This window comes from Dendropsophus ebraccatus, chromosome 9, assembly GCF_027789765.1.
Source record: "Dendropsophus ebraccatus isolate aDenEbr1 chromosome 9, aDenEbr1.pat, whole genome shotgun sequence".
Taxonomy (NCBI): Eukaryota; Metazoa; Chordata; class Amphibia; order Anura; family Hylidae; genus Dendropsophus; species Dendropsophus ebraccatus.
Window position 1 is genome coordinate 93,224,704 of NC_091462.1, and position 16,817 is coordinate 93,241,520.

A 16,817-nucleotide genomic window follows, 5' to 3' on the forward strand; every position below is an offset into this window, starting at 1 on the left:
CCCACATATGAGGTACCTTTTCACTTAGGAGAACCTGCGTTACAAATTTTGGGGTACTTTTTTCCTCTTGTTCCTCATAAAATTGAGAAATTTCAAACTAAAAGAACATAATATTGGAAAAATTTGAGTTTTTCATTTTTACTGTCTACTTTTGAATACTTTCCTGTAATACCTGTGGGGTCAAAATGGTCACCACACACCAAGATGAATTCTTTGAGGGGTGTACTTTCCAAAATGGGGTGACTTATGGGGGGTTTTCTCTCTGCTGACACTACAGGGGCACTGCAAACGCACCTGGCGCTCAGAAACTTCTTCAGCAAAATTTGCGTTGGAAAAGCTAATTGGCGCTCCCTTCCTTCTGAGCCCTGCTGTGTGCCCATACAGTGGTTTACGCCCACATATGGGGTACCGTTGTACTCAAGAGAACCTGCATTACAAATTTTGGGGTGCTTTTTGTCTCATATTCCTTTTGAAAATGAGAAACTTTAATCTAAACGTATATATTATTGGAAAATTAAAATTTTCCATTTTTTTACTGCCTAATTGTGAATACTTTCCTCCAGCCCCTGTAGGGTTAAAATGCTCATTATACCCCTAGATTAATTCTTTAAGGTGTGTAGTTTCCAAAATGGGGTCACTTATGGGGGTTTTCAGGATACCAGACTTCTAAATCCATTTAAAAAAAGAACTGGTCCCTAAAAAAATCAGTTTCACGAAAATGTGATAATTTGCTGATAAATTTCTAAGCCCCATAACACCCTAAAAAAGTAAAATATGTTTACCAAATTATGCCAGAATAAAGAAGACATATTGGTAATGTGACTTAGTAACTAATTTATGTGCTACGACTTTCTTTTTTTAGAAGCAGAGAATTTCAAAGTTCATAAAATGCAAATTTTTTAAATTTTTCATGATATTTTGATGTTTTTCACAAAAAACACACAAAGTAGTGACCAAATTTTGCCACTTACATAAAGTGCCATATGTCACGAAAAAAACAATCTCGGAATCGCTAGCATACGTTAAAGCATCACTGAGCTATAAGAGCATAAAGTGAGACAGGTCAGATTTTGAAAAATTAGCCTGGTCATTAAGGCCCAAACTAGCTGCAGCACGAAGGGGTTAAAGCGTACCTATCATTTTAACAAATTTCTGACATGTTATAATGACATGTATCAGTCGGGGTCTGGGAGATGAAGATGAGAGCGTCTGCCCCTTCATTCTACTGATTGGTGGAGTCACAGCACGTGGACCCCGACCGATACAAACCTCTCACATGTCAGAAGTTTTTTAAATGATAGATGCCCTTTAAGTAGAAAGCTGTTATATAACTATCTGGCATAATCATTGGTTTAGTCTGCATTATTTGTTCAATTGAAAAAAACAAACCTTATCCAGTCATATCAGGTAACCGCAGACTCTCTAGGAAGCTGTGCCATGACACGTACTGACAATGTTCTGGACTGAATGAAACTGTACAGGTTCAAAAGTCTCAGGACACCACTGTATTTCAGAAATGAAAGACAAAATTATAAATCTGAATATCCCAACAAGTAATGGGTGAGGGGGCCTATCTTTTAGGCTATGTCTGGAAAATGTCAGCCATCTTGAAAGTCGCCATATATTTAATCAAGTTTTTCCTTTGGGAATGGGTCAGTTTGTGATGTCACAGGAGGCTTGGTTGGATCTTGACCAGCACCTCCAGCCTACTTCACCATTTCTGCCATTTACACAGGTACATATATGGGGTGCAGTACTCGGACAGTGATGGTAGTGTCGTGACGCCAGTGCTAGTACAGCACACAGGTGTGATGTTGGTACCTGCTTTAGTGTGGCCGGTCTGTACTATTCCCTTAAATAGTTGGTGACCTGCCCGGTTGTGATGGGTCCCTTGGGCGCTTGTCACGGTAGTCCTGAGTGGCAATTGACCAACCCGGACTATCGGTACCTCCACCCACAGACAGGGGAAAGATAACACAAGGTGTGTGGCTAGTGTGTATAGGTGCTGGTACGGAGGTGCGGAGTAAAGGATGACTGAGTCCCGGTGATGAAAAAATAGAACAGCTTTACTGTACAGTCTCTTGATAATTCAAAACTCTTTAAATATATAAATCTTTGTACAGACTTTAGTGCTTAAACTAGGTTGTGCTGCGGAGATGCATTAAGTAGTAGAATATAATAGAGGTTATAGTGGTGCTTGAAGAGCTTAGAGTAGAGTAGAGCAGCGGAGAGGAGTTTGTCAAGGGAGTCCCAACCCAATGTAGTACTGTGCTCTGCCGGAACTTGAAAGAATACTTAAGAATAAGAAGTTACTTGTACACGTGTATAGACTATAGTCTGACTACCTTCTGCCCTACAGTGTCGAGATTCCCGTCCTCATAGGGTGTTACAAGTCCCAGCTTTGGTTATCTGGGTGAAGCTAAGCTTCAGAGGTTTCCCGGTTACCTACGCTGCGACATAGGATGCGTAGAACCTCTACGTCCAGTGTGAATCGTGCCTCAAGGGTTGGTCCTTCTCCACATGTCCCATCTCCACACAGTGTTTGGGGAAAGGAAGGTCAATTCTCCTTTTTCTTACTGTTTATCTCTGTGTTGTCCAAATCTGGTTTTTAGGTCATAAGTTGTTTCACCCACGTACACTTCATTTCCTTTTTTTTTTTTACAGGGGCACCAGATGGCATATACTGCTTTTATTTTAGTGCGCTTGCTATACTTTTTTCCCCTGTGGACAGTAACCTGCTGGGCTGTTTCGGGGTCCTTTGAGCAATTATCACGTTGGTCCGGAGTGGAGTAGTGACCCACCCAGACTATTGGCACTGCCACCCACAGAAAGGGGGGAAGACCCAAGGAAGATGTGTTTACAGTGCAGGTGTTTAGTAAAAAAAAACAAAAAAACACAGTCTCGTTAGAATAAATATAATCTTGTTTACTGTAAAGATACTTGATACAGGAAGCAGGTAATAGAACTTTGCTTTGATATGGTACTTTATACTTGATAGGCTAGATCTGTAGTGAGAGTGGAGCAGAAGATACAGCCGAGCTGGCTGGGTTGCGTGCTGAGAGGTAGAAAGTTCAGGAGAGTAGAGAGGAGGATGTCAAGAGAGTCCCAACCCAATGTAGTACTGTGTTCTGCCGGAACTTCAGAGGTAGAATAAGTAATATACTTGAGAGAAGAGAGAATACTTGTTTTGACTCTTTGGTCTTTGCACCACCTATTGCCCACCAGTGTTGGATGACCGGTCCTAAAGGGTGACACAAGCCCCAGACCTTGTTACCTGGGATGAGCAGAGTGGTCAGAGTTCTCTGATGACACCCACACTGCGAGATAAAGTGCATAGGCTTCTAGCAACTTTGCTCTATCCGGATCAGTTCCTTTACTTTGTGTGGATACTGTCCTATGTTCCTCTGGTCCACGGCATGGGTTGGGGCGATCCCTGACTTGTCCTCTCTAGTAGCAACTTAACACTGCATAGTGTCTAGTAAGGTTGCTTGAAGAGAAACTGTAGGGAGCGTCCTATCTCTACCGAGTCTAGGGCAAAAGACCTCACACTTCCTCTACCCATATGACTTCCTTCCTACAGAATGTGTAAACTGTGCTGTGAGGAGTGCGTGTGTATGAAGTAAAGAGAAAGATGATAGGCTAGAAAAGGAAAGAACTCTCATTGGTGTACAGATCCATGTGGTGCATAAACAAAACAATAACCCTTTCATTCCTACAGCTGTGCAATATCTAGACATACATACTAGCAACAATGACATCTAGTGGCGAAACTCTGGTACTGCTACATCACCACTTACACTTACAAGCACAGGCTTTTGCGAAGGGTGTAACCAATAGCAACACCAGTGGTGGGACACTACACTTCTCCCTGTGCCTGTCCAGTGTTGGTTCACCGCTCCAGGACCCCCGTCAGGCTCAGGGATCTTCTCCCAGACGACTTTATGACCCGGTGGATTGACTGCCCGCTGAGCCAATCAGCGACTGGGGCGGGACACCGCTGCAGTTACTGATTGGCTAAGTGGGCAATCCATCAGCCTGGACAGGCTTATTTCCCCTCGTTGTGACATCATCAGGACTCAGGGGAAAATGCCTTCCAGTGGGGGTTCCAGAGCTGGTATAGTGGCACAGGCACATGGTGAGGTAAATTTGCATTCTCTAATAATTTCCCCCTGACCCTGCCATCTGCTAGACAATAAAAATGGCTGGATTTCTCATTTCATGTATGTGGATGTTTAAAGTGTGTGCCCTTGACCATATACTTGCACATAACACATCCTAAGCATGGGTATGAGCCTAATTTAGGAGTGCTTAGATACCTTTGTGTGTCATCCATAACAATGCAGATATCTGTTTTCACCAAACTATCCCTCAAATATTTCCCTCTCCTGTACGATAGTAAGGGGGGTATTTAATCCATTTGTTATTGTGCTGCCGTAGGACAATCAGGAACACCATATTAATGTCCCAGATTACCACTTTGTGGGACCATTCACAAATAATGTATGAGATCCTAGTGAGGGTTTATCCAAGAACACACAACTATCGGGACACTAGAGGTACAAGTGACAATTATTCTTTTTAATCCTTTTGTCTCTACAGGAATTAGGGATGTGTCATAACTTACACTGCAGTACAATTAAAGGGGTTGGCCACTTTATAGTTAAATTGTTCAGTATAAAATAGTAGTAACTTTACTCACAGCACTTACTGACAGCAGCTCCCTGTGCACCTCATACAGCTAACATCAGACTCCAGGCTGTGCTGCCCTGCTCTTTGGTGATACTATCCATAAGATGGCCGACATGGAGTATCATGTGACCATGCCCTGCCCCCAAGTGTTTTCCACTGAGCCTGTATATGCCTATGGAGCACACTGGTTGTGGGGTATGATCACATGCCTCTCCATGTCAGCCATCTTATTAACAGAATCACCACAGAGCAGGACAGCCCAGCCCGGAGGAGGGGAGTCTGATATTAGCTCTATGAGGTACACAGTAAACTGCTGTCAGTGTATGCAGTGAGTACACTTACTAATACTGTAAACTGAACTATTTTACTATAAAGTTGCCAACCTCTTTAATACTGATCCTTATTGGAGTTATCAGGAAAGATCTCACAGTCCTGTAAATAACGTGGAACAAATACAACAAGTTCTGAATTACTGGATCTTTGACAACGATTTCAGTGGATGAACTTATTGAGAAATAGCATTTATTTACCAGGTGTTGGTATCTTTTGCCAACCAATTGAGCGTCCTTGTTTTACCTCGCTGTAGTCACCTGTTAGTTACTATATATAAAGTGAACCTCTCCTAATGACCTGACAGTGACTGCTATACGCCAAAAGATCCACCATGGCTGCAGAATTGGTGACTCTCTTCCTTCTATGCACCCTCATCATGATGACCATGAAGATCCTTATGAGCTTTTCAAGAAGAAAGATTTATAACTTCCCACCAGGCCCGACCCCACTGCCCATTATTGGCAACCTGCATATACTGGATATAAACAGACAAGACTTCACTTTCATGGAGGTAAAATAATTATTTCAGTGCAAATGGTTAGGATGGGTAGGAGTTATTTTTCTAATATGGTCGTTCATATACAGGACATAGATAGAAAGGGGAGATATTGGAGGCTTTTTAAAAATTTATTTATTTTATGACTGGCTTTTTTTTTTGTTTAGTGTTTTTCTCTCCTTTCTAGTGTTTTTGATTCTCTGTGGCAGTTTTGATAAAATGCAGCATGCAGAGGTTGTGGCGTTTTTTTCAGCTCACCGTGGTGTTTTTTTCTCCCACAGACTAATGGGATTGTTCCGGTCGTCTCAAAAACGTCATTGCTGTGTGTATGGCTAAGTTCACGCAGCGTTTAGCAGCATCAGTTGCAAACAATGGACGCTGTTAAACAGCCGGTGGCCGGGCTGTGCTGAGCCCGTTCCTGCGGCCGATACCTCTGTATCGGTTGCAGGAATGTTCTTTTTATTATTATTGATTTGAGGGCACCGTCGGGTGTGCCCGCAAATCAGTTAGCCACTCACTTTAATGTAATATGCGGCCGCCGCTGCCATTACATTGTGTCCGGAAATAATTGTCAGGTACATTATTCTAACGCCCGTTCTAAAGAACAGGCGTTAGAATAATGCTATGTGAACACAGCAGGCGGCATTGCATTGACTTCAATGCAATGCCGCCCCTGCAGTACAGAACGGAGGCTGATGCCTTTGCAATCAGCGTCCGTTCTTTACTAAAAGAAAAAAAACAATGTGTGAACATAGCCTATGGGGTTTTTGTCAGGCCTTTTTGTTACCTTTTGTGGTCCAGCAGGCTAGGTCATGTCATGGCAGAAGTTTAAAAGTTCAGCACACAAAAATGCCTCAACCACAAAAAAGATCGTTCAGACATAAAGTCAAAAGCACAAGAAAAAATGGCAAAAAAAATGCCAAACAAAAAGGATGTGTGAGGGCACCCTTGAAAAAAATTTTCATCCCAATTTTGTCTATCCTTTATTTAGTACTTTTCTATAAAATAATAAAAGACTCTTTGAGAGGCTTTAGACCATCACATTTTATTTTTAATTGCTTATTATATATATTTTGTCCTTCCACACAGTTGTCCCTTGCCTTGAGCAATAAGTGAAATTGCTGAGGAAATTAAAAATTTACATTCTCGCCCAGCATGTCCTTTCCTTCCCCCATCCTTCCTCTCTGTCTCTGACAGCCGCCATTTCTGGCTTCTCTGGCTGCAGCTTTTGAATTTTGTGCCGTCCTTTCGGGTGACCATGTGTGACACGTCATGATCAGGTGACCCATAAATGGAAGTGGTGAAATTTAATTTGTCTGTGATTTTTTTTTTAGTTATTCACCTAACTGAATAAGTAGCAGATTTTTTAGACTGTACAGTTGTATTGGACTAATTTATTGTTGCTCAAAAATGTAAAAACTGCCACCTCCTGACCAGGCGTAAAATTTACTTCTAAGTTCCCAAATTTTCTATCCATGTGTATTTCATTGTCCTGCAGAAATTTGATATAGGCAGTTTCTGATTTCTATATTCCTGGGTCAATTTTGCTTTTATAATGACAGTCATTAGACAGAATGATATCGCCCCCCCCCCCTCCCCATGTGTTTAGAGTTTCATGATTTGGGTCCATAAGGATCTATTTACACAGAAAGATTATCTGACAGATTATCTGCCAAAGATTTGAAGCCAAAGCCAGGAATGGATTTCAAAAGAGGAAAAATCTCAGGCTTTCCTTTATGACCTGATCTCTGTTTATAGTCTGTTACTGGCTTTGGCTTCAAATCTTTTGCAGATAATCTGTCAGATAATCTTTCTGTGTAAATGGACCCTTACCTTTCTCACTTAACTTACGAGACAAAGCTGAATCCCCAATTAAATGTAAAAAAACATTTTTTGTATATAACTCAATGCTGCTGATTTACAGAGGTATACACAGGGTATAATCTTCCCTAGGCCACTTTAACCCCATTTGAACTTCTCCTGTATCCACCAGAGAGGAGATAAGTGTACAATTGCTGGGACAGCTGTTTCACGCACGTCAGTGTGCATCTCCAGATGGGTCTGGAGATGCGCAATGACATGCGCAAAACAGCTATCAGGCTGCCTTGAGTAACTGGCATCCCCGCTGCCTGCTACTCCCTGGATGGAGTTTTTAAAGATTATGGTACAATAAAGTTAATGTTTTTATGGTGAGTGTAACATTTATTCACTAAATAACACACATTACAACGGTCCAGTCGGCCTCCCAAAGATGACGTTGTCAACCAAAGATGGCGGCCGGGGTCGGTGAGTATAATGCACCACACTTCTGGGGTGGAGGAAACACGGGGAAGGGGGCCATTCACTTAAATAACACAAATTACAAAGTTGTATAGCTTTGTAATGTGTGTTATTTAGTGAATAAATGTTAAACGCCGCACTAACCCTTTTTAATTCCATATCTTTCCTATAAGTGAGCACCACATGTATTTTTGTGCAATACTCTCAGTTTATTATACTATGGACTATCTTGTACTGAGTTCTGGACAGTAGTGCTGATTGCTTTTTCTACTAATGAACCATTTAAAAACCGATATGATAAATGGACTGCAAAAACGCAGTGTGAACCCAGCCTTACTGAGATAAAATGTTATTATTGTTTTACAGCTTGCAAAGAAGTATGGTCCCATGTTCACCTTCCATTTTGGCTCTGCAAAAGCAGTGGTTCTGGTTGGGTATGAAGCCAATAAAGAAATTCTGACCACAGCCAAATATGAATTTGGAAATCGGGGTGCATACCGCATTGTTGATGACTTTCAGCAGAATCATGGTAAATAACCCCATCAATGTATTGTAACCCCAAATGTCTCTGGGGAGGTAGATGGTCAGCTGCTTATACAAATAGAGAGGGCTGTCCAGGAGCGTACAATAGGGATAATATGAGATTTTTTCCTATACAGATACAGGTTATGCTTTGGCTACAACGGAAAAGAATTAGAGTTAGGACCATTTTCTAGGCCAGTTTGTCGAGGAGCCAATAAGAAGTGATGCTTTGTTGGATCTGGTCATTTATAATAAAAGAAAGCAGAGCTAGTTGGGGATGTCAACTGCCAGTGAAAACCCTGGTAATAGAGATCACAATATAGAGACTTTTGAGAATGTTCACACTGAGTAAAAGGGGCGGAGGTCCTGTCGTAGAATCCTGCCTGCCTCAGTGTGTCAATGGGATGCTGCGCGCGCCTCCTCCCTCTGCGGCTCTCCATTCAAAGAACTGATATGTCAATTCTCTGAGTGGAGAGCGGAGCGGAATTCTACCGCTTTTACTCAGTGTGAACATACCCTAAGGCTATGTTCACACTACGTAAGTTTCCGGTCGTAGCGCGTTCCGTGAATAAGCGGCCGGAGACTTACGTAGTTTGCGTATAATGGAAAGTATACGAAGTACGGCTGCACAGTTCACACTACGTACGAACTTACGCCCGGATCGTACGCGGCGGCGTAAAAAAAATGAACCAGACCATTGTTTGCGGACGAAAATGCCGGAACTTACGCCCGTAGCGTTACATGCGGTCCCGTACGTAGTGGTGATTTCTTCATTTTTGCAGCTTTTTGTGCCGATCCAAAAGGTTCTGTAGGGTGTCCGGGGCTAGGCAAAGATTTCCAAGTAAAAGACCGCTGTCAGATCGCTATGTAGGGCGCTCGGGAAGCGTAAGTAGACTTCGGGCGTAAATTCGTGGCCCGTACGTAGCTGGACGCAAGTAGCGTAAATCTCCGGCCGGAGTTTACCTCGTATATGTCCGGACATATACGCAGTGTGAACATAGCCTTATAGTGTACAAAACAGACATGGTAGGATAGCAAAAAAAATTAAAAAAAATAAATATATATATATATATATATATTTTTTTTTTTTTAAAGACCAATTTCCCTTAAGGGCTCGTTCACACTATGGATTCGGCGCAGAGATTCAGTCGAAAAACCTCCGTCTGCAGACTCCAAAATCCCTTCTATGTCTTTGAATGGGAGGGCTTGCGCGCCTCTGCTTTCTGCCGGCAAGGGGGAAATTGATTACAAGTACTAACTTACCTCTCCCCATGCCCACGGTGAGTGGTGAGGAGATTCCGAAGACATAAGTTAGTACTTGTAATCAATTTCCCCACCTGCTGGCTGCTGGTTTTTATAATTCGCCGCACTTCTAGAAAGAGCGGAATTAAAAATCACAGTAAAAGATAGGAGTCTAAAAAAAGCAAAACAAATCCCCAAAATGTATTTAAATACATAAAAAGCAAGGCCAGAGCATGTAGGACCCCTAAATAATGGTAATGGGGGAGATTCTGAATGGGCTCTTTAACTCTACATTTACAAAAAAAAGAAGAAGGAGCTGATGTAGATGCACCAGGGCTGTTAATACATCATGTAACGTACTGATCTGGCTTAAAAGAATAGACAATGAGATGACCCAAGCCTTCTGCTCTCTGGCACTTCCTGTGTTTCCAGTCAGCTATAGGGCACTGCAGGCAGGCATGGTTTCACCAGTGCAATGATCGTAATATATATCAGCCCGAGACATGGATATACAGGAAGGGAGCTCTGTAGAGCAGAGGGCTTATGTAATCTTCTGTTCCCCTTTAAAGGGGTACTCCAGCGATAATGTTTTTTTCCTTTCAGATCAACTTGTTTCAGAGAGTTCTCAAGTCTTCCAGAACTTATCAGCTGCTGTATGTCCTGCAGGAAGTGTTTGTTTGTTTTTTCTAGGCTGACACAGTGCTCTCTGCTGCCACTTCTGTCCATGTCAGGAACTGTCCAGAGCAGTATCAAATCCCCATAGAAAACCTCCCCTGCTCTGGACAGTTCCTGACACGGACAGAGGTGGCGGCAGAGAGCACTGTGTCAGACTGGGAAGAATACAGCGCCTCCTGCAGTATATACAGCAGCTGATACTGAAAGACTGGAGATTTTTAAATAGAAGTAATTTACAAATCTATATCATTTTCTGACACCAGTTGATTTGAAAGAAAAACAAAAATCGACAGAGTAATGTGGGAGATATGGTCTACATTAAAGGGTCTGATGGATTACACCCAAGAGTTCTTAGGGAACTCAGTTCTGTAATTTCTGTGCCCTTGTATGTAATATTGGGTTGTAGATGTTGCAAAGGCTAAGTAGCATCAGTATCATTTACCATAGAATTAGTATCCTAGGGAGCCAGGGCATGCATGAGAAAATCATGGAGGTGAATAAAGATGTAATGTGAGTAATATATGTTATCATTCCTTCGTCACTTCTAGGAGTTTTCCTCGCCAATGGAGAGTCATGGAAGGTATTACGAAGATTTATGCTTTCCATATTAAGAGATTTTGGGATGGGGAAGAAACCCATTGAAGGCAGAATTATTGAGGAGCTACAGTTCCTAAACGCAGAAATCCGTTCCTATAATGGTGAGTGGCGTCAATGTCACTTGTTTTTGTTGGTGTCAAGTTACAATAAAGTTAATCTGTCAGCTATAATTCACTTTCCAAACTGCTGACACTGGTATATAGCTGTTGGGTCAAGGAGACACATGGTACCTTTTATATATCTGTCTGAGCTTCAGAGAGACCTGATCTCCTGCAAGCTAGAATTTCTCCTAAATATCCCTTCCAAACCTGACCCTGCTTGACTGACAGTCAGCTGACAGCAGGGATAGGGATGAGTGAGGAAGAGGTGTTGCCGCCCTCAGATCAACGACACACGAGCGATTTTTCGATCGTTGCCTGCAATTACATGGAACGATAATCATTTGAATTTGAACGTTAAATCGATTTTCCACACAATAATTGCCCCGTGCAATAGGGCTCTTACTATATGTAGGGCTGGGTTAATTTAGTTCTCTTTGTAGATTACACCCTACACAGTGACTAACACAACTTCTCGTCATACACTACAGGTAAACCTTTCGATAAGAAAGTGTTCTATCTTCCTGCCCCTAATATAATATATGGGATTATATTCGGGAGACGTTTTAACTATGATAACCCAACGTTCCAGAAGATTATTACCATCATGGATGATGTTGTTGTCAATACTAGCACGACAGCTGCCAAGGTACAGTATCCTTGTAATTTATATATAAAAAGAGTGATTTATAGACCGATATACAGGAAAGTCAGGGGATGGGGTGGTGGGTTTAGGAACAAGTAGACACAGGTTATAATTTTATTTTATTTGTATACTTGTCTTTGAGTCTTAAGGAGGAAGGCGGGATCTGCCTGACCATAGAATGGAGTCTATGGCACAGGCAGTGAGTGAAGCGGGAGCATGTGGGGACGAGCGGCGGAATCCGCTGCAAGTCCTCTATGTGTTTTATCAGTGTGCACATACCCTAAAAAAAAATTTTTTTAAAATGCAAGCCAGCCAAAAACACTAAACATTATAGGGACATTTATTAAACATGGTGTAAAGTGAAACTGGCTCAGTCGCCCCCGGCAACCAATCAGATTCCGCCTTTCATTTTCCAAAGAGTCTGTGAGGAATGAAGTGGAATCTGGTTGGTTGCTAGGGGCAACTGAGCCAGTTTCACTTTATACCATGTTTGATAAATTTCCACCTATAACTATCTAATGTATATCTGAAATGGGGACAAATAACACCCAACCAAAGGCACCAAGTGCCGCCAGATCCTAGGAGCAGCTTTATGATAGTCAGTCAACAGCACACATATATACCAGGGTCCCATCTATCATTGTTTTATGTTGTCACATGGATTACATGTACCGGCTCATTATATATCTGATTTCTTGTATGTTTACCTATTGTAGGTATATAATATCTTCCCAATATTTAAACATTTTGTGAAAGAACCTGGACTAGTTATGGACAGGGTGGAAGAACTAAATAAAATTCTGAAGGGTCTTTTCAAGGAAGCGAAAGAAGTTAAATCACAAGATTCCTTCAGGACGTTCACTGAGGCCTTCTTGCAGAAAGATGACAGGGTAAGGAATACAGGGAGTGATATGTAATGCAGTGATCCCCAACCTGCGGCTCTCCAGCTGTAGCAAAACTATGATTAAAGTTAGAGTTTTGCAACATCTGACAAACCACAGGTTAAGAAACATTGTGGTACTGCAGTGCTTCTCAATCCCAGTCCTCATAGCCCACCAACTGGTCATGTTTTGAGGATATCCCATACAAAGAACAACTGTGGTTATACCTAATGCCATAAGCATAATTATATCACCTGTGAAATACTAAGGAAATACTTAAAACATGACCTGTTGTTGGGCCATGAAGACTGGAATTGAGAAGCACAGCTGTACTGTATATTCATCATTGTAGAAAAAATGTAATTATAGCTTTGGGACACTAGATGGCAGACAAGCTCAGAATTCGTATGTAAAAGTTACTCTTGTTGCCTCTGTCCACTTCTTACTTCAAATTAGGCAAATATCCTAAATTTACTTCTATTAATGTGTATGGGGCACTACAACAACTGGTAGCTGACATTAATATTTACCCACTAAGGAAAAAAAAAGTTTGCTTGCAGCGATTACAGTAGAGAATATTTGTGCTAGCAAAAATTATTATTCTTATTAGAGACAAACCCCCACTGGTGATCATCCCCCAATGTGGGTGAGGTCTCTAAAGTGCTTGTGTATAATAAGGCTGGGTTCATGTCTGCAATTCTATCTGCCCCCTGACTTTCCATGGTGCATTAACGCATCATATGATCATAAATCATACAAAAAAGGTGTCCTATTGATTTTAATGCGTCCCTTTTGAAATCTGTCATCAATCCCCTTCTGATTTTTCAATGGGGGGGAAAAATGGAGAGTGAACTTATGTTCACATTTTTTAAATTGAATTCTGTGGTGATGGATGTAAATAGAATGGTATTTCTTTTACCTTCTATTATCCATACATGTGGACCTACCCTTATGTTAGCCTTACTATTCAGTACAAGTAGGACATCTTACCGCCCCACCCTTTGTACTATAGATTTGTGTCATGTATATAACATCACTATCATATGTCTTTGTCCTGTAGGAAATAGTAACAGATGAAGAAGAGAAAATCTTTACAGAAAAGAACTTCTTGGCTTCTACATTTGACCTAATGCTTGGTGGGACAGAGACCACGTCTACAACCATACAGTGGGCTATGCTGCTCATGATGAAATATCCCCATATACAGAGTAAGTAGAGAATGTTGTATACACATAGGTGTAATAGTGAGCTGGAGATTAGGAGCTTAGTCAGGTAACAACCCCTTATGTTGTAGTGTTGTGGTGGCGCCAATGACCCAATAATAGTGCCCCATTAGAGGGCATAAGTAGAAAGGCAGCGAAACTCCCTCCTGGCAACTCATTTAAATTATATTGCGAAGATGGGGTGCGATTGAGAGGGATGGAGAAGCTTTGTCCCTCCAGCTGTGAAAGGATAAAAGAAACATCACATTTAATGTGTTTTTTCCAGAAAAAGTCCAAGATGAAATTGAAAATGTGATCGGGCTGGAGCGACCTCCTAGCTGGGAGGACCAGAAAGTTCTTCCTTACTGCTTGGCCGTAGTCCATGAAGTTCAGCGCTTTGGTAACATCCTCCAGTATTTACCTCATTCCACATCCGCTGATGTCCATTTCCATGATTATTTTATACCAAAGGTAATTCTTCATCGGCTAGGAACTATTGCAAATCATCATAAAAACCTGTGGCAAGGAAATTCCAACACGTTACACGTCCATAACTAATTCTTTATTGAAGCATAGCAAAACAATAAAACCTGACAACAGCTGACACGTTTCGATCTATGAAGATCGTAGAATCACAGCCTTACATTGCAATGCTACACCCGTTATCCTGGTCACACTCCTGATAGGGGTGGACCTCTAAAAAACACATGACATGTACATAAAGAGTTAACATTAAAATGCAGACAATTAAGAACATGCATAAAAAAGATGTGTCATAAGAGACAGACAAAGCATCTACAATACATGAATACATCAATATAGGTACATTAAAGGAGACGTCTGGCGAAATTGTTTATTAAAGTATTATATTGCCCCCCAAAAGTTATACAAATCCCCAATATAAACTTATTATGTGAAATGCTTATAAAGTGCTTTTTTCCCTGCACTTACTACTGCATCAAGGCTTCACTTCCTGAATAACATGGTGATGTCACTTTCTGGATAACATGGTAATGTCACTTCCAGGATAACATGGTGATGTCACTTCCTGGATAACACGGTGATGTCACGCCCTGACTCCCAGAGCTGTGCGGGCTGTGCCTGCTGGAGAGGATGATGGCAGAGGGATGCTCAGTGTCCCTCCAGTGCCCTGTGTCCCTCAGTGTCCCTCTGCCATCATCCTCTCCAGCAGCCACAGGCCGCACAGCTGGGAGTTGGGCCGTGACATCACCATGTTATCCGGGAAGTGACATCACCATGTTATCCAGGAAGTGACATCACCTTGTTATCCAGGAAGTGACATCACCATGTTATCCAGGAAGTGACATCACCATGCTATCCAGGAAGTGACATCACCATGTTATCCAGGAAGGGACATCACCATGTTATCCAGGAAGTGAAGCCTTGATGCAGTAGTAAGTGCAGGGGAAAAAAAAAAACACTTAATAAGCTTTTCCCATAAGAAGTGTATATTGGTGATTTGTATAACTTTTGGGGGCAATAAAATACTTTAATAAAAATTTTCGCCGGACTACTCCTTTAAATCATAACGATGGTTGAGACCATCTGGGTATGGAGTGCCCAGTGTAAAGATCCAAAAAGCCTTGTGGCTAAGGAGCATGTTGCGCCTGTCTCTGCCGCGTGGGGGCTGGACAATGTGCTTGATACCTGTTACATAAATGTACAGAGAAAAAGTGATTTGACACAGCAGAAATATTGACCGCATTCACACTGGAGCTGTCAGACATATGTCTACGAATACGAATTGTTGTGCAAACGACATATTAAATCTGACAGCTCGTACAGGTGATAAGGTGAACCAGGAGTCCTGCAATTCACATAGATTTTGATGGGATAACTTAATATTGTAACCAATGAAATGAAGGTGGCATGGACGGTCATATACTGGCATGTTTTGCAAATGTTTTGTCCACATCTAAAATTTGCCCTTTGTATGTAACCAAGCTGCACTTTGTTCCCTTTTCTAGGAATAATGGCTACACCAGATTTAATGATATTGTATAACTCGGCATCTTGATTTAAAATGTGCAAATTGTTGTAAAAAAAAATACGCCATAAGGTGTAACTAATGCTGTTCATGCATGGTTCCTAATATTTGTATGGTGACGATTAGTGGGTATAATGGCGTTAGGGCCCTATTCCACAGTAACGATAATCGGCCGAATCGGTCCCATTTGGCCTGATTCGGCCGATTATCGTTCAGTGAAATAGAGAGAACGATCAGCCGATGATCGTGTCATCGGCTGATCGTTCATTTAGGGCCAGACCTAAAATCATCGTTCCCCCACCGCGCATCGCTACGGTTGAATAGCGGTGTGCCGTGGGCGACTGACGATTTGACAGAAGCAGTAGCATCATACATTACCTGCAGGTCTTCTCTGCGCTGTCTTCATCCCCGGGTCCCGCGCGCTCTATCTTCTGAATGGCCGGTCAGCTGACGGAGCACTCAGCCAATCACAGGACGGGACCGCCGCGGCCTGTGATTGGCTGAGTGAGCTGACCGGCCATTCTGAAGATAGAGCGCGTGGGACCCGGGGATGAAGACCATGCGGAGAAGACCTGCAGGTAATGTATGATGCTGCAAGGACATTGGTAACAATGTCCCTGCAGCCCTCGCTCAACGATCATCGGATCTAGCAGATCGCCGATCGTTTACATTGTTGATCGGGCCCTGCTTGGCCCGTGGAATAGGACCCTTAGGATGACCCCTAGATGTCTGTGATAGTAAGGTGTCATGTGAATTTGTGGCTACTTTTTTCTCAGCTCGATCCAACATCCATTTGCTGTATCCACGTTCAGATAATCTTCCCAATACCTGTTGTTTTTCCTGAAAACAGGGTCATCGATGAAGTGACCATCCCATACCACAGAGTCAGAATCTGATTTTTTAAACAAAAAAAAGTCTCTGAGCAGCACAAATGAGAAAGTGATAAGTGTGGGTGCATGCCTCACCAAACCGGACCAGGTTGGTTTCAGTAATTCCAAAAAACGGAATTGCCGAAACGTCGCATTGGTGTGTGAAAAAACCGTAAAGGATTGCTGTTGGATGTGCTGTGTCGATTGCATTTTTTGAAAGAATTATTAAACAGATATATATTCACCCACCATGCCATAAAAATAATAGCATAAGAATGG

General features: G+C 42.0%; 1 protein-coding gene across 1 annotated transcript in view; it reads left to right on the forward strand.

Moving 5' to 3' along the window:
* The first annotated feature begins 5,312 nt into the window (after positions 1 to 5,312).
* The window catches only part of LOC138801258 (cytochrome P450 2W1-like), a 45,177-nt gene continuing 33,672 nt past the window's right edge, over positions 5,313 to 16,817 (forward strand). The window contains exons 1-7 of the mRNA XM_069983870.1: positions 5,313 to 5,533; positions 8,165 to 8,327; positions 10,786 to 10,935; positions 11,424 to 11,581; positions 12,295 to 12,468; positions 13,520 to 13,667; positions 13,948 to 14,132. Of these exons, the coding sequence (XP_069839971.1) occupies positions 5,354 to 5,533; positions 8,165 to 8,327; positions 10,786 to 10,935; positions 11,424 to 11,581; positions 12,295 to 12,468; positions 13,520 to 13,667; positions 13,948 to 14,132 (1,158 nt within the window). The 5' untranslated portion in view covers positions 5,313 to 5,353. The remainder of the gene's footprint in view (positions 5,534 to 8,164; positions 8,328 to 10,785; positions 10,936 to 11,423; positions 11,582 to 12,294; positions 12,469 to 13,519; positions 13,668 to 13,947; positions 14,133 to 16,817) is intronic.